Here is a 19,216-nt window from a genome sequence, read left to right on the forward strand (position 1 = left end):
ATGATGACGATGACGATGATAGTGATGATGATGAGAATAATGATAGTGATGATGATGATAATGATAGTGATGATGATAGTGATGATGATGGTGATAATAATGATAGTGATGATCATGATCATGATAATAATAGTGATGATGACGATGATAGTGATGATAATGATAGTAATGATGATGACGATGATAGTGATGATGGTGATAATGACGATGATGATGATAGTGATGATGATGATGATGATGATGACGACGACAACGATGACGACGTCAGTGATGATGATGATGACGATGATGATGATGACGATGGTAGTGATGGTGATGATGACAATGACGATGATGATGACAATGATAGTGATGATGATGATGTCTAATAAGTTTTTTGCTTTCTTCTATATATATTACTACTCTTCAAAGCGACTCTACATAATATTTTTCAACAAGGTTCCTCCCCACTGGTTGCAAGACTTCCAGACTTATGGCCGCCTTACTCTGCTGGCTACAACCCTCTTGACTATTTATCCTTGGATGTGATCGGGATCAAGACAAACAACCATCTCCACAACATGGTCGACTCTCTGAAGGCTTCCATCGTGGAGGCGTTCACCGCTATTGAAGAAGACGTTGCCACAATAACATGTAACTCATTTCGCACTCACCTTGAGATGGTCGTCTCTGCCGGTTGTGCTTATATTAAGAATGATGTAGTATTTATCCAAACTATTACTGAATAAACTGCCGGGTCTTTGCATATACAACTTTCATTTTTATTGCTTGTTTTGTTTCCTTTTTGTTAAGAGGAAGACTCCATTGCAACACCCTGTATATATGATACTTGATAGCATATTTGGTGAGAGATATTGCTCAGTATTTATTTTAACATGTTTAGTTAGTGAAGCTTTATAATAATAATAACTTGAACAATACCCGTCCCAGGACGGGTAAAATAAATTCGGCCAAATAGAACAGTTTTGTACCACTTTCACGTCCAATTACGAAGATTAATATCAAGATATGATGATACTAAGCCTTATGTTTATAATCCTTATTCTAATTTTGATTAAAATCCATTACATGATTTTGATTTTAGAAAGTAACATTTCAGCTTAATGAGGCTTGATACAAAGCTGAAATTCAAAGTATCTTGCTTAAATTGATTTCCAATGACTATCGATCATATTTAATGTAAATCTGAAATATTATCATTTTCAAATGGAAGATTGTGTCAAAGAAACTGAAATTTGGTGAATATGTATTAATTGACGTCTAATATTTTTCATAGAAATCTTTCCAGACAAGGCGTTAAGTCACTTGATATAAGAGGCTATAAAATACTACTTCAAAAACAAAAAATTGATTACGATAACTGTAAGATGGAATAAATTCTGACTTAAAATTTATTAATTAATGTTTAATATTTATTAATGTCTAATATTTATTAATTGATGTTTAATATTTATTAATTAATGTCTAGTATTTTAAAATAATTATCTGATATTTATTAATAAATGTCTAAAATATATTAATAAATGTCTAATATTTATTAATTGAAGTCTGATATTTATTAATTGATGTTTAATATTGTTTATGGTAATCATCCAGACAAGGCATCAAGCCACTTGATGTAAAAGGCTAAAAAATATTACTTTAAAAAAATAGATGGAATAGATTCTGACCTATACTTTTTTTTTTTTTACAAGATAGTCACCACTTACCAAGGCCCGGAAGCCACTCGGGGATAAGGGTTATTGCGTGTGCAGTACATTAGTATTGGAGATTTGATAAAGTGTTTTGCTTAAGGGAATTTGTTTATGTTGGACTTTAAAACATCCAGATTGTAGTCAGGTGGGAAACAGGCAACCAGAACAGAGTTGCACAGGCGTGCACTTCTAAGAAAGAAGCTTTGTTCATGGAATCTACATTTTGATTTTGGCACAGATAAAGAGTGGGGAAAATGTTTGACAGTGGTTTCAGCTAGACAGGTGTTTATCGTGAAAGATTGGTGAGGGGGGACCAGAGATTGGAGCTCAGACGAGCACCTGCCATGGTAGTAACGATAAAACAAAACAAATTAATTGGTGTCTAATATTTATTAATTAATGAGTGATATATATTTATGGATGTCTAATATTTAATTATTTATGGTTAATATTTATCAATTAATCATAAATATTTATTTATAGATGGTTAATATTTATTAATTGATGTCTAATATGTATTGATTAATATTTAATATTTATTAATAGATTTCTAAAATTATAGATTTTTGAGTAATATTTATAAACAAGCAGTTCAGCCTGGCTTTGCTCAGGACTTATATACTGTTCATAAATTTATGTGCATATGCATATATTAAAAAGTGTGAATATGTACGGTAATGCCTTTCTGTATAATAGGTTTTCTTAACAACAACAGGGAAAAGTTGGTAGAGACGCAGAGGTCAAATTTTCTTTAAATTTGACTCCAATTTTGACCTCTTAACTTTTATTGTTTTGGGCTCAAATTAAATTAAAATGTCCAAGTAACCTACATCTAAATTTTCAAGTGTTCAAACCCAAAATTGGCGGAGGAGTTTGGTATAGTCTGCAAAGGTCAATTCTGTGAACTTTGACCTCTTGAAAGCCAAATTTTTGCCCCAAAACTGATTAAAAAGCTTGGTGCATGTCTGATTACCCTTTATGTAAAATTTCGCATTTTTAGACCCAAAATTGGCTTAATAGTTTGCTAGAGAAGGTCAAATATTTTGAACTTTGACACTTTGGAAGCCAAATTTTCAACAAAATCCGATCAAAAAGCTTGCTCTATGTCTGAATACACTTTATGTAAAATTTCAAATGTTTAGACTAAAAATTGGCTGAGCAATTTTATAGAAACCGCAGAGGTCAATTTTTTAAAACTTTGATCCCAATTATAACCCATTAGTCTTTATTGTTTTGGGGCTCAAATCAAATTATAAAGTTAGATCCATGTCCAAGTAATCTATACCAAAAATTTCAAGTGTTTAGACCCAAAATTGGCGGAGGAGTTTGGTAGAGTTTTCAATGGTCAAATCGTTGAACTTTGACCCCTTAACAGACAAATTTCTGGCCGAAAACCGATCAAATAGATTTTCCCTAATCTCAATACCCGTTATGTTAAATCTCGAGTCTGTAGACCGAAAATTGACAGTTATTTGGTAGGAAAATGTACACACACAGACAGATAGACATACACACAGGCATTGTTACTTTTACAGATATGCTAGCAGTTCAGCCCGGCTTTGCTTGGGCCCTATGTACTGTTTATAACTATATATGCACATGTATATATTAAAAAGTCTCCATATGTACGGTAATACCTTATATAATAACAATAGAGAAAAACAGCAGATTTAGATACCTAAAAAAGATAAAGAAGAAATGGAGGCTCCCAGACAAGCAAAATTATTAGAAGAAGAAAAGGCACAATTTGCTGTGAGTATCTAGAGATTTCATTTCTTTTTTTTTTTTTTTTTTTTTTTTACACAGTGATCATCACTTATCAAGGCCCGGAAGCCACTCAGGGATAAGGGTTATTGCAAGTACATTACGTTAGTGAGGAGATTTGCTGAAATGTTTACTTAAGGGGGCGGTTCATTAGGAATTTGTTAACATTGGACTTGAAGACAACCAAGTTGTAGTCCGGAGGGAAGCAGGCAGACGGAACAGAGTTCCACAGGCGTGCAGTTCTAAGAAAGAAGCTTTGTTCATGGAATCCGCGTTTTGATTTAGGCACAGATATAGAGTGGGGGAAATTTTTCACAGTGGATTCAGCTAGACAGGTGTTTTTCGTGAAAGATTGGCGAGGGGGGACCAGAGATTGGAGTTCAGACGAGCATCTGCCATGGAAATAACGATAAAACAAGGACAGGCTCGCAACGTCTCTTCTGGGATTATTGGGTCGCAAGTTCTTGATTAGCCGTTCCACTTGTTAACAAATTTATCGAATTTCCATTTACTAACGATTACTATATCGTCCAATTTCTACTGTACACTCTATAACCCTTATCCTCCAGTGGCCTCTTGGCCTTGATAAGTAGTGATGCCTATGTAAAAAAAAAAAAAAAAAGTTGGTAGAGACCGCAGATGTCAAATTTAAAATTTGATTCCAATTTTGGCCCCTTAACATTTATTGTTTTGGGCTCAAATAAAATTAAAATATTTGACACATGTCTAAGCTACCAAGATATAAAATTTCAAGTTTTCAGACCCAAAATTGGCAGAGGAGTTTTGTATAGTCTGTAAAGGTCAATTCTGTCAACTTTGACCTCTTGAAAGCCAAATTTTTTGCCTGAAAACATATAAAAAAGCTTGTTGCATGACTGATTATCCTTTATGAAAATTTCGCATGTTTAGGCCCAAAATTGGCTGAATAGTTTGCTAGAGACCGCAAAGGTCAAATCTTTTGAACTTTGACTCATTGGAAGCCAAATTTTCAGCAAAAAACCGATGAAAAATCTTGCCATATGTCTGAATACACTTTATCTAAAATTTCAAATGTTTAGACCAAAAATTGGCAGAGTACTTTGATAGAGACCGCAGAGTTCAATTTTTTTTTTAACTTCGACCCTAATTTTGACCCCTTAACATTTACTGTTTTGGGCTCAAATCAAATTATAAAGTTAGATCCATGCCCAAGTAACCTATATCTAAGGTTTCAAGTGTTTAGACCCAAAATTGGCGGAGGAGTTTGGTAGAGTTTTCAACGGTCAAATCGTTGAACTTTGACCCCTTACCAGCCAAATTTCTGGCCGAAAACCGATCAAATAGATTTTCCCTAATCTCAATACCCGTTATGTTAAATCTCGAGTCTGTAGACGGACAATTGACAGAGTTATTTGGTAGGGAAATGTACACACATAGATAAACAGACACACACACACACACACACACACACATTTTCACTTTTATAGATATACTAGCATTTCAGCCTGGCGTTGCCCGGGTGTTTGGAGGTGTATGTTGAGCAAAAAAAAAAAAGCAGTCAATTTTTTTAAACTTTGACCCCTATTAGGACCCCTTAACATTTAGTGTTTGGGGCTCAAATCAACTTATTAAGTTAGATCCATGTCCAAGGAACATATATCTAAAATTTCAAGTGTTTTTACCCAAAAATGGCGGAGGAGTTTGGTAGAGTTCTCAAAGGTCAAATCGCTGAACTTTGACCCCTTAACAGACAAATTTCTGGCCGAAAATGGATTACAAAGATTTTTCCAAATCTCAGTACTCTGTATATCAAATTTTGAGTCTGTAGACCGAAAATTGACAGGGTTATTGCGTTGAAAAATGTAGACACACACACACACACACAGACACGTCCACTTTTATATATATATACTAGCATTTCAGCCGGGCGTTGCCCGGGTGTTTGGAGGTGTATGTTGAGCAAAAACCAAAAACCAAAAAAACGGTCAATTTTTTAACTTTGACCCCTATCATGACCCCTTAATATGTATTGTTTAGGGCTCAAATCAACTTATTAAGTTAGATCAATGTCCAAGGAACCTATATATAAAATTTCAAGTGTTTATACCTAAAATTGTCGGAGGAGTTTGGTAGAGTTCTCAAAGGTCAAATCGTTGAACTTTGACCCCTTAACAGCCAAATTTCTGGCCAAAAACCGATCACATAGATTTTCTCAAATCTCAGTACTCTGTATATCAAATTTCGAGTCCGTAGACTAAAAATTGACAGAGTTATTGCGTAGGAAATGTACACAGACAGACAAACAGACACGTCCACTTTTATAGATAGATAGATAGATAGATAGATAGATAGATAGATAGATAGATAGATAGATAGATAGATTGTGGATATTTGTTAATTCATGGTTTATATTTATTAATTGATGTCTAATATTTATTTATTCCTGTTTAATATTATTTATTAATTTATCATAAAAACCTTATTAAATGATTATAATCTTTATTAATTGTTTATAACATTTATTAAATGATGTCAAATATTTTTAATTGATGTCTAATATTTAATAGTTGATAGCTAATATTTAATAATTGCTGTCTAATATTTGTTAATTAGTGTTTAATATCTATTAGCTGATGTCTAATATTTATAAATTAGTGTCTACTATCCATTAATTGATGTCTAATATTCAATTATCGATGACAAATATTTATTAATTGATGTTTGATATTTATCAACTTATTTGTAGTATTTATTAACTGATAGTTAATATCTATTAATTGATGGTTAATATTTATTTATAGATCGTTAATATTTATTAATTGATATATACTATGTATGAATTGATGATTAATATGCATAAATTGATGTCTAATATTTTTAAATAGATGTCTAATATTTTTAATTGATGTCTGATAATTTTAAATTGATATCTAATATTTATTATTGATGTCTAATTATTAATTAATGTTTAAGATTTATTTATTGATTATTATGTCCATAAATTGGTTATAATATTTATAGTATCCAATATTTATTAATAGATTCCAATATTAATTAATTGATCTCTGCTATTTATTAATTGATGTCTAATATTAATTATTTTTTGTTTCTTATTTATTATATAATGTTTAATATTTATAAATAGATGTCCAATGCTTTATAATTGATAGCTTATATTTAGTACTAAATGTATAATATTTTTAATTAGTATTTAATATTTATTATTTAATGCCTAATATTTTTAATTCGTGTTTAATATTTATTAATTTGGGGTAATATTTGTATTAATTGCTGCTAATTATTTATTAATTAGTGTATAATATTCATTAATTGATATTATACATTTTTAATATTTTTTTAATTATTTCTTAATTCATTTTATACATTAAGTTATTAATGTATTATATTTAATTAAGGGAGGACTGATATTTATTAGTTTATGTTTTCATTATATTTATAAATTTATGTGTAATATAAATAAATTAGTTGTTTATATTTATTAATTGATGGTTAATGCTTATTTATAGATCCTTATCATTTAATTGTTAATTTCTTATATGTATTAATTGATAGTGCATATTTTTTATTTAATGGTTAATATTTATTAATTGATGTTATATATTTTTACTTTGTGTCTAATATTTATTAATTGATGTCTAATATTTATTAATCGATGTCTTATATTAATTAATTGATGGTTTATATTTATAAATTGATGTCTAATATTTATTCATTGATAGTTAATATTTATTAATGATATAGATTACATAATATTTTTTTATATCTAGTATTTGTTATGTAAAGTTTTCTATTTATTAGTTGATGTTGAATATTTAGTAATTGATGCTTAAAATTCATTAATTGATGATTGATTTCTTTTTAATTTATGGCTAATATTTTTTAATTAATGTCTACTATCTATTAATTGATGTCTAATATTCATTAATTGTTGTTTAATATTTAGTAATTAATGTTTAATATTTATATATCGGTACCTACTATTTAATACTTGATGCCTAATATTTATTAATTGATGCCTAATAATAATAACTTGCTGTTAAATATTTTTTAATTAGTGTATAATATTTACAAAGTGATGTAAAATATTCACAATTAATTTTTAATATATTAATTGATTTTTCATATTAATTAATTGTATGTTTAATATTTAATAATTGATATTTTTCGTATCTATTATTTGATGTGTAATATGTATTAGTTGCTGTTTTATATTTATTAATTAGTGCATAATAATCATAACTGTATGTTAAATATTATTTATTAATTTTTAATATTTATTAATTGATTTTTTATATTTATTAATGATGTATTTTATTATTGATTGCTAATATTTATTAATTTATATTTAATATTTATTAATTTATTTGTACTATTCATTAATTGATAGTTTATATTTATTAATTGATAGTTAATACTTATTAATAGATAGGTGTTTTTATTAATTGATTTCTGATATTAAAAATTAGTAGTTATTTTTTATTACTTGATGGATATTATTTATTATTTAATGTCTAAAAGTTTTAATTGGTGTCTGATATTAATTAATTGATGTCTAATATCTATTAATGGATGAGGTATATATATATATATATATATATATATATATATATATATATATATTAATTGATGGTTAATATTTACTTTATTATGTCTAATATTTTGTAATTGATTTCTAATATTTATTAATTCAGGTTTTATATTTAGAAAGTGATAGTTAATATTTATTAATAGATATCTTATATTAATTAAGTAGTGGTTAATATTTATTAATTGATGTCCAACAATTATTATTTGCTGATGAATATTTATTAATTGATGGTTGACATTTTTTAATTGATGTTAAATATTTACTAATTAATGGTTAATATTTATCAATTGATTGTAATTGTTTATTAATTGATGTCTGACATTTATTAATTGATGTCTAATATTTATTAATTGATGTCTTATATTTATTAAATGATGGCTAATATTTAATTAATAATGTTTAATATTTAATTATTGATGTTTAATATTTATTAAATTATGGTAAATATTTATTAATTAATGTCTATTATTGATTGATATTTTTTGCATTTATGACTAATATGTTATAATTGATGTCTAATATTATTATTGATGTTTAATATGTATTAATTAATTCTTAATGTTTACATAATTGATGTCTAATATTATTATTGATGTTTAATATGTATTAATTAATTCTTAATGTTTACATAATTGATGTCTAATATTTATGAATTGATAGTTTATAATTTAATGTTAATATTTATTAATTGATGGTTAATATTTATTAATTGAAGGTTAATATTTATTAATTTATGTTTTATATTTATTAAATTAAGTTTAATATTTATTATTTGATTATAATCTTTATTAATTGGTTATCATATTTATTAATAGATGGTTAATATTTTTAATGATGTCTAATATTTTTTAAATGATGGTTTATATTGTATGATAGTTGGTTAATATTTTATAATTAATGGTTTATATTTGTCAATTGATGCCTAATAATTATATTAAAAATATTTTTAAAAATCCGGAATGTATAGATTTTCCTGGAAGGGTTCTTCTTAGTTCCTTTTTCATTGAAGTAAATATAATTCACATTACCATCCCTTGTACCTTGCAGCTTTATTCCAAAATTCATAACAAATAAAAGCAAAGAAATCCAAATTACGAAAAAGATTTCAAGAGAATCTGATGTTTGCTTTGCATTTTATCGCATACTTTTCTTTCCTGGCATCGATTTTATATCAATGTTCAAATTCACACGAAAGATTTATTGATTTGAAAACACCACTGTAATATCGTGAACTTTAAAACATCGTCAGAAGATAAATTTTAGCATTTAAAATTTAAAATAATCGAATCGTCGTCCAACCCCGTCCATTTTTTCTTGACTTATGCAGACGATCTGGCATGTTAGCCTGTGAATTTGGATATCTGACGAATACTACTCTTAACCCTAACCCTAACCCTAACCCTAACCCTAATTCCTAGTCCTAAACAATTAAATAAGCAAGAAACAGACAAAAAGATGAATCTATTTTAATTTTTAAAAAAGTGAATTTTACATAAATTTAATGAAAAGAAGTAAAGAAATAAAACTAGTTTTTATTTGTAATTAAAACTAATGATATGACGAGTCCAATATTTTTCCTGATTCCGATAGAATTCCTGATTCCGATTCCGAATCCGATTCTAAAATCGCCTAAAAAGTAGAATTCATATGGTTAAGCTTAAGCATGAAAAAGTAAAGGACTAGTTGTTAAAACTGGAAAAGAAAAGGACAAGATATTCTAGTAAACAATATAATAAATTTATAGCTTAAAATATTGCAGCATTAAGAATTGATTTCATAAATTGAACTTTTAAAAAAAATTCTTAATGCTGCAATGAACTCGTTGTACTTGCGTTCTCTCAACGTATATATCCTCAACAAACCTGCTTAGCAATAAAATCACACCCCTTCACTGTTGTTGTCCCTAAATGCCAGAAAACTTTCTACTCTATTAGTTTTTTTTCCCCTCAATCAGCTACACTTTGGAATTCTTTTCTTGTTACCTGCTTCCCTGACTGTACTGATATAAGTTTAAATGTAACGTAAACCAACATCTTGTTAATCTTTTCTATACATGGTCCCAAATAGTAGCCTCTTACATCTAAGTGGTGATATGCCTTGGTAGAAGTGAACGTGAGTAAAGATGTATATCTATCTTCTATCTATCTATCTATATCTATATCTATACTCCTATAAATTCGTGTTTCTTTTGTGTGCATTGATATTAATATTAAAAACCCTCTTTTCTATTTATTTAAAAAGAAAATACAATTTTCTTATATATGGGCTGTGGAATTGCATTCACTAGCAAAAGATCTAGCTAATTTGCATATTCTTTTAAACATTCATTTTAATTAATTCCCTATTAGTTTTTTTCCGTTTTCTTATGGGATGATCATCTTTAGTTAACTATTACGTGTAATTATATTCATGCAACTATTCTACATGATTTATACTTGCGTAATATTTGCGTAAAAAGTTTACAGGACACACAATATTGTTTCCATATATATTTATGTATACGTATATATTTTTGTTTAATCTATCTATCTATCTATCTATCTATCTATCTATCTGTCTGTGTACATTTCCCTATGCAATAACTCTGTCAATTTTAAGTCTGCAGACTTGAAATTTGATATACAGGGTACTGAGATTTGGGAAAATCTATTTGATCGGTTTTCGGCCAGAAATTTGGCGATTGAGAACTCTACCGAACTCCTCCGACAATTTTAGGTCTAAACACTTGAAATTTTAGATATAGGTTCTTTGGACATTGATCTAACTTAATATGTTGATTTGAGCCCATAACAATAAATATTAAGGGGTCATAATAGGGGTCAAAGTTAAAAAAATTCCCCGCTTTTCTTTTTTTTTCTTGCTCAACATACACCTCCAAACGCCCGGGCAATGGTAGCATATATATATATATATATATATATATATATATATATATATATATATATATATATATATATATATATATACACACAGGCGGAAAAAAGAAAGTCCGCACTTGTAATTTTTTCAAAAACTGCAAATTTAAGCTAAATTTATTGTAACTGTTTAAACAAACTATAATTTTTTTATATTTGAGTTGAATCTGTAGCAACCAGCACTCGCTGTTTGTTTAGCCTAGGTTAGAGATTGCAACACCCGGTATCTTATGAAATATTGATTTTAAAAATGATTTTGTTTAACTTTAAGGGTTGTCTTATATGCCAAAATATACAGTGCTTATAGCAAAACCTGGGAGGCGCAAAGTTGGGTCTTCTATTATTATTATTATTAGGAGTATTGTTTCTCCATTCCTACTTCCATGTCTCAACTGGGTCGAAATTATTTTATATTTGAGTTGTAGAAGGGCTTTCAGGACTTGAATCTGGAAGTATCTGTAGCAACCGACACTCGCTACAAACACAGGCAGGAGCTACTTCTCACGACTTTGAGATTTGAAATCCATTTTCTCCCTGGCTTGTCCAATCTCAAGCCAGCTCTCTATCACGTGACAGAGTTTATAAAAGGCGAAATCTGAAACGATTAACCCTTTTTGATCTTGACCGTCGGGGTAGGGTTAGGGTTAGACTTGACCTTGCCTAGAAGCAGACTTCAGGCTAGCTGTGGCTCTCCTCAAACTCACATTTATTTCCACATGCTGTATCTAAACATTCTTTGTCAAGCTGAAGTCTTTGCACTTTCTTTCTCTTTTAATCGGCTTCCTTTGTTCCAGCGACTACTAGCTATAAACACATGTAAACGGAACTGAACTGTTCTCTCCTCGACAAGCCGGCAATATATTAATTCTATCTCCACACAAGAACACTTCAACCTATTAACCCGTTTCTCTCTTGTACTAACGCTACTAACGAAGATGACAAATAAAGTTGTTTATTAATATAGAATGAAACCCCATCTCGTTATCTCTCATTTCTATACGTCCCAGGAAGCCAATATCTTCAGACAGTCTGATCTGGTAGCAACGGGTTGACCAATTTAGCAAAACTCAATTTTTTCACTGCAATAACAAAAAGGGAACAGTTCTTTTGCATTATTGCAACGAAATCCGACAGCTGAAAAAAGATGAGTTTTCATTATAAGAAAACAATAACTATGATACTTCCTGTTTTTATCAATTTCAACAATAAGCAATGTTATCTAACTAATTGTTATATCACAATTAGTTAAATATTACTGTATTATTACATAAAACATGTACTTTTTACTAATAGATGATTGCGTGACATCCACCATTATTGGATACGTATTTCGTTAATCAAATGAAAATATTGAACAAAAAAATTACATTGTACGTACCCGTTATGGAATTCTCATGAAAAAAATTAACTTAATTTGATCAAATAGTTTTTTTTTGTTTTTTTTAAACAGAGGAAAATCAAATTTTAATGATATCGATTGTAGCCCGCTTTCTTGTTTATTTAGCGGTTGAGGAGGAGGGAGTGCCAAGGGAAATAACTCCATCACTGCTTAAAGTTTGTCAAAATTTGACGAGATTATTTGGAAACATAGGCAGAAAAAATACCTAGATTAATATTTTATTTATTTATTTATTTATTTATCACTTATTTTACAGAGTTTCTCTGCCATTTGTTGATCCCTTTTTCATTTTGTCCTTTATTAATCACTTTTTCATTTAAAGGCATCCCCTCCTGATCCGTGAGACAGGCAAGATGGCCGCGAGACGATCGGTCTCATTAAATTTGGATTTTCCTTTATAAATAAACTAGCGAAGGGTACCAGGTGTTTGGAGGTGTGTGTGGTTTTGGGTAAGTCAAAACTCCGGGGGGGGGGTTAAAATAAAAAAAAAAATGTTTTGGTAGGTAAGTATAAGGATCGAACCCGAACCCTTGAGGCAAAGTTGTAAATTAAAGTGTGAAAAAAAAAAGTGCGACAGTTTTAACCATTGGGTCACCACAAGATGCTAATGGAAACATGTTTGAATTTATTTAATTACTTGGATTTGGCAGGTGCACGTTTTAATGACTTAATGAGGTCAACTTTTGACTGCAGGGTAGCATTTCATTTAGTGTGGGAATGCTATTTTTTTTTTCTCAAGAAGTATGGGGTAGGGGTAAACATTATAGGAAAAGGCCTAACCTACATGCAGCGAGTGAAAACTGTTGAATATTTATCTTCCCGAAGTCGAGCAAATTAAATAGACAAGCGAGCTCCATCGTTAACTCTGAGATATTACGATTTACATGTGATATAAAAAGTTTTAAAAAGTTGTTAGGCGACCGACCGCTTCTCTGAAAAAAAGCCTTTCTTGGACATACACAAAAAGCGAACATACATTTTCGCTTTTATATATATAGATAAATAAATGAATAAACTACTTGATCAAATTAAGTGAATTTTTTTATGAGAACGTAATTCCATAGTGGGTACGTACAATGTATGTATGTATTTATTTAGTTGGGTTTTTTTTGTTTTTTTGTTTTTTTCAATATTTTAATTCTTTAATGTCTTGATTAAACTAAACAAGTATCCATTATTGTAACAAGACAGATCGAGTTACTTCCCTTGACTTAATGCTATTAATTTATATACACGCTTGAAATTTTTTTTCCAAAACTATTTTCATTAGTAATTAATTTTCTATCTTATCGTCTTTCGTAATTTGTGGATATGTTCATTACTGTGACATGACAATAATGAGAAAGCATCTGCAACAAGTAGCAAAATGCAACAAGCCAGAAGATGTGTATGTGTACGTCTGCATATTGCCTGAATATTTTGTAACATAGCGCGTATGTTTGGCTAAATGCAAATCCCAAGCCATGTGAGAAATTACGTCATGTGTAAGAAATTCTGCAGCAATAAGCAGGCACCTCATTGGTCGGTTTGACCGCCCATGATGTTGTTCGGATCAATCAGATTGATCATTATTATTAACTTCCAAGTCGTATTTTGGCGCTATTTTTCTGTTTCAGTTGGTGTCGGTTTTCTTCAAGACAGCAGGTCAAATGGACGTGGAAAACTCAACTCCTTATTCGAGGCATGGAGTCTCAAAACCCTTTTGTCTCTTTGAGACGTATTAATGCCCTAAGGTGGGTCGAAATATTATTATAGTTTGCAAACACTGATGCCCTATGTCGGGCGAAGTATTATATTTTTCGCACACTGATGAGCTTTATGATTGGACTGACTTTCATCATTACTTATTAATGCTCTCCGAGACGATTCTTAAGATCTACAGTTTGACCTGCCACTTGTCCGCCATTCAGATGTTTTTTTACAGTGAGATGACAACCGGACTTGAAGCATTCATCCTTGGAAGGCATCACTTCAAATACATCGATCTACTGCAACTATTGTTACATGATAAGGGCTGTCCGCTTTTCATGTAAGTATAAAAATAGAGAGATTAGTTAAAATGAAAATAAAATGAGAGAAAGCAGGAATCGAACCCTGGAAATAAGTTTTAAAGAACAATAGGTTTAAACGGAATGTCCAGTAAATTGTTAATTCTGATGAAATAAATAATAAATAAACTATTCATTGTTAAAAGAATGTGGATAATAAAATATGGGTTAAATAAGTTAGATATGTAGGTTGAATTCCTTTGTGAAAACAACAAAGAAAAAATAGGTTATTGGAAAATCAGAATGTTCGGAAACGTGCAAGTCGCGCATGTTGATGGCACGTGAATTGTGGTCACGTTGGCCGGACATGCATGGATTTCTCAATATAGGAAGTGAGAGTTAGTTAGTTAGTTAGTTAGTTAGTTAGTGAGAAACTCAGAGGGAGTTTGAGATCGGCAGACAATAGTCTGGTTTCAGACATGGGTTTCAATCGTCTGGAAGCGAAATGGTCACTTTTGAACATTTGTATGTGAAGCTTTGAATTCCTGAACGCAAAGCCACCAACTGGTTCAAGTTGAAGAATAAATGTTCAACATGTTTTTATAACTGCCGCCTCCTGTGTCCATCATTACATGAAAAAGGTATTGTCTATTTATGTGTACAAACTATTTGAAATTCATCATCTAAAAAATATATGTGTTAGAAAGTATATGTGTCTATTTATGTTATACAAACACTCCCGTTCATACGAACTGTCAAAGCATAAATGCCAACCTGTCAATCCAAAGGCATAAATGCAAACCTCTCAATTATCGGTCTGTCTATCTAGATATGAAAAACTTTCTCAAAATGTATTTATATGCAATCTCTCTCAATTATAAACTCTCTCTCTATTTATATATATTTCACTAATGTGTTAATGTTTTATAACATGAACAACAAAAAAACATTCATCATCTTAAGTATAATAAGCGACTCGTTAAAATATAACATTATTCTTCGAACAGCATGGAGACGTGAATCCTGCAAGTGCAAAGATAAACATGAACTATTACCCTTTACGGGTGTTACCCGCTCTGTTCCGCAGAAAGCTAAAGATGGCACATCTTTTGCAATTTGAATCTTTTTACTTTAATAAAATTCACGTTGAAGTTTAAAGGTGAGTGCCTTGTGATTTCTGATTGACTTTCTTTCATTCTGCCAAGAGCAAAACCGAGGTGGGAAAATATCTCACACATGGTAAAGAAAAAGAAAGACTATAAAAAGGAGAGAGAGCATGTTAGAGACGTGAGTGACGTCACAGCCATAATGAGAAGTCACGTGTGAGAGGAGAATAAGGAAATAAATGTTGTTGTTACACAAAAAAGTGAGTTTGAGTTATTCCTGTCTCAGCCTCTTTTGCGACGTAGACTGCATACGTGTTCGTACTATATTATATTTAAACTTTGATAGATATCTGCTAGGCTGTTTGGCGGACATGAAAATTCTTTCCTCCCTCCCTCCCTCTCTATTGTTTTTATTTTTAGCTTTTTTTCATTTTTCATCATCAGTGAACTATTATCGAATTTACCAGATTATCAAAAAAAAAAAAAATGTGAAAAAGTCCACATTAAAATATTTTCGGGGTGCTCAGTTTCTAATACAACGTTCTAGTAAATTGATCACCCATTTCAGAACCACTCAATGTTTTTAGACCAAATTTCATAAATTTAGCTTTTTTTTTGGCAATTTAGCCTTTTTTAATAGATTATTAAATTAAAATTTAAAAAGGCTAAACTACTTTTAAAAAGGCTAAATTCGCAAAATTTGGCCTAAAAACATCAAGTGGTTCTAAAATGGGTGATCGATTTACTAGAACGGTGCATTAGAAACTGAGCACCCCTCTACAAATGTTTAAATAATGTACTTTTTCATTTTCTTTTCTGATAATCTTGTAGACTAGTATTCATTCGATAATAATCCGCTGAAAAAAAAAATGAAAAGAAAGAGAGGGGGGTAAGATTCATCAGGTCCGCCGGCTGTTTCTAACAAAGTAGGAATATAAACAGAGAATGTTGATTTTTTTTCTTTTTTTTTAGCAATTAATTGATTGATAACTGATTAACTCATTTTTTCTTTGAAGTTGATTCAATGAGGGGAGGGGGAGTAAATCGATATTTTCGTTATTTTTTTTATTGACAAATAAAAGTGAAAAGAAAAATAGATTTTGAAGTAAAACTGACTTTTCTATTTTTTTTTTTTTTCATTATTAAAAAGAATGATTTTACATTTAAAACATTACAATTATTCATTAAAAAAATTAGCGTTTTTCATCAATTTCCCAAAATGTCCGGTGCCAAAAACGTCCAGAGAGAGAGAGAGAGAGAGAGAGAGAGAGAGAGAGAGAGAAGGGGGACATAGATAGATAGATAGATAGATAGATAGATAGATAGATAGATAGATAGATAGATAGATAGATTAAGAGAGTGAGAGAGGGAGAGATAGATCAGGAAAAAGATAAATTGATAGATCGAGATAGATAGATAGATAGATAGATAGAGAGAGAGAGAGAGAGAGAGAGAGAGAGAGAGAGAGAGAGAAGAGGGAGAGCGGGGGGAGAAAGAGAGAGAGAAGAGGGACATAGATAGATAGATAGATAGATAGATAGATAGATAGATAGATTAAGAGAGTGAGAGAGGAAGAGATAGATCAGGAAACAGATAAAGATAGATAGAGAGAGAGAGAGAGAGAGAGAGAGAGAGAGAGAGGGAGAGAGAGAATGTGTGTGAGGTGAGAGAATTTAATATCAACATTTTATTAATAAACTTATATTTTTAAAAAATATTAAAGTCGGAATAAAATTTAAAACATTAAAAATAAATCTTTTCTTTTAAAAAATGGTATGTGTTATAACTATGATGATATTGCCTGTTTGGGTTTAGTAAAAAAAAAAAAAAAAAAAAAAACTGAAATCCTTTTTTGAAGAAGAGAGTTTTCTCCCTTTGACTGTCAAGTCATTCTAGTCGCGATGCGCATGTGCAGAACTTTCTGCTCAAACTGAAAATTTCTTTTGAAATTCAACTGAATTATTCATGTCAGCCTTTTTTTTGTGTGTGAAGAAGGCAGAAATAAAGGCGAGATTAAATAGTTACCTAAAAATCGACTTAATTCTAAAAAACAATAAAAATACAGAAAAATCTTTATAATGTACGTACTCGTCACGGAACGAAGATGTCATATTCCAAAAATCACGCAAATTGATCGAGTAGTTTTTTTTTTTGTTTTTTTTAAACTAATAAAATTATTTTATTTCCAAGAATATCGTATACCGTAGTGTTTTAATCGGACATATTTTATAAACCAGGGGAGACGACTCAGTTGGAAATAGTGAAATCAACATCAATCTTATAAGTGTTACAATTTATTCTTAAAATCGCTAAAAATCGTAAAAAATGATTTTTTTAGTTAAGAGTAAAATAATTGATCTATTTACGTCACTTTTGGGAGATGAAACTTTCATTTCGTGACGAGTACGTAACATCATACATTTCTTTCTTTTTATTTATTTATTTAAGTCGATTTCTTAATATAAAGCAAATCTGTAGATAGAATTAAAAGATATAAGCAAATAACTATCTCATCGGATACGTTAGGAAAGGAAGCGAGAGAAATAAGAAGGGGCGGGTGAAACCATATAAATAACAATACGTTTTGCTTAGTTTTCATGCATTTATATTTGATTTGGACTTTTATGATTAGCATGGAGGAAAGAACAAAAACAACGGGGAGGGATAAAGGGAGGCGAACATAAAAAAAAGATTAAAAGGGGGAAAACACTGAGAAATAAGGGACATTGGGAGGTAAATAAAAAGAAAGAAAAGAAAGCGGTCCAAAGGAAGATGAAGAGAATATTGAATAGAAAGGGAAGAAAAAGTGAAATTATGAAAATTTAGAAGACATTCCCCCATAAATCCACCCGTAAAAACAAATTGGAGAAAAATAATGGAAATCTATGGCTGGCTATCTATCTATCTATCTATCTATCTATCTATCTATCTATCTATCTATCTATCTGCATGTCGTCTGTCTGCTTATCTATCTATTTATTTCTCTGTCACCGTCTTCCTTTCCCATAGTTTCTGAAAGAGAGAAATAGAATTTAAGAAATGTATTTGCGTGTCTGCTCCCCTCTATCTCTCTGCCCCCTCTCTTTCCATCTCTTTCTCTCTCTCTCTCTCTCTCTCTCTCTCTCTCTCTCTCTCTCTCTCTCTCTCTCTCTCTCTCTCTTTCTTTGTATCTTGCACACTTTTTCCTCCTACCTTTCATGTCGATACTGAAAGCAATCAATAGAAAGATAAAAAGTTCAATTTGTCTTTTATTTATCCCCCCCCTCTCTCTCTCTCTCTCTCTCTCTCTCTCTCTCTCTCTCTCTCTCTCTCTATATATATATATATATATATATATATATATATATATATATATATATATATCTGTCTATCTATCTATCTATCTGTCTGTCTGTCTGTCTGTCTGTCTAGCTTTATTTTCTCTATCTCTTATTTCATTTCTGTCTTATTCTCTCCGTGTCCACCCACCCACCACCGTTCAAATATTTTTTTTTTTTTTAAAAAGGGAGAAAATATATTTTTGAAAAAAGAAATCCGATTTATTCATAAAGAAATATGAAAACGGGAGAAGCAGGAAATAATACAAAATGGTAAAGATTTTAAAAATAAAAGAGAGCGACAAAAAGAGAGAGAGAAGGAGGAGGAGGAGGAGGAGGAGAAGGTGAGGGGGAAGGGGAATGAGAAGGAGAGAAAGAAGAGAGAGAACGTGTGTGAGAGCGAAAGATGGAGAGAGAGAGAGTAAAGGGGGAAAAGAAGGAGAAA

At 30.4% G+C, this 19,216-nt stretch overlaps 1 protein-coding gene across 1 annotated transcript in view; it reads left to right on the plus strand.

Moving 5' to 3' along the window:
* The first annotated feature begins 560 nt into the window (after positions 1 to 560).
* The window catches only part of LOC145263035 (complement component C9-like), a 46,900-nt gene continuing 28,244 nt past the window's right edge, over positions 561 to 19,216 (plus strand). Inside the window, exon 1 of the mRNA XM_080119867.1 lies at positions 561 to 633. Within this exon, the coding sequence (XP_079975993.1) occupies positions 561 to 633 (73 nt within the window). The remainder of the gene's footprint in view (positions 634 to 19,216) is intronic.

This window comes from Euprymna scolopes, chromosome 38 (assembly GCF_053919585.1).
Source record: "Euprymna scolopes isolate OS-2025 chromosome 38, ASM5391958v1, whole genome shotgun sequence".
Taxonomy (NCBI): domain Eukaryota; kingdom Metazoa; phylum Mollusca; class Cephalopoda; order Sepiida; family Sepiolidae; genus Euprymna; species Euprymna scolopes.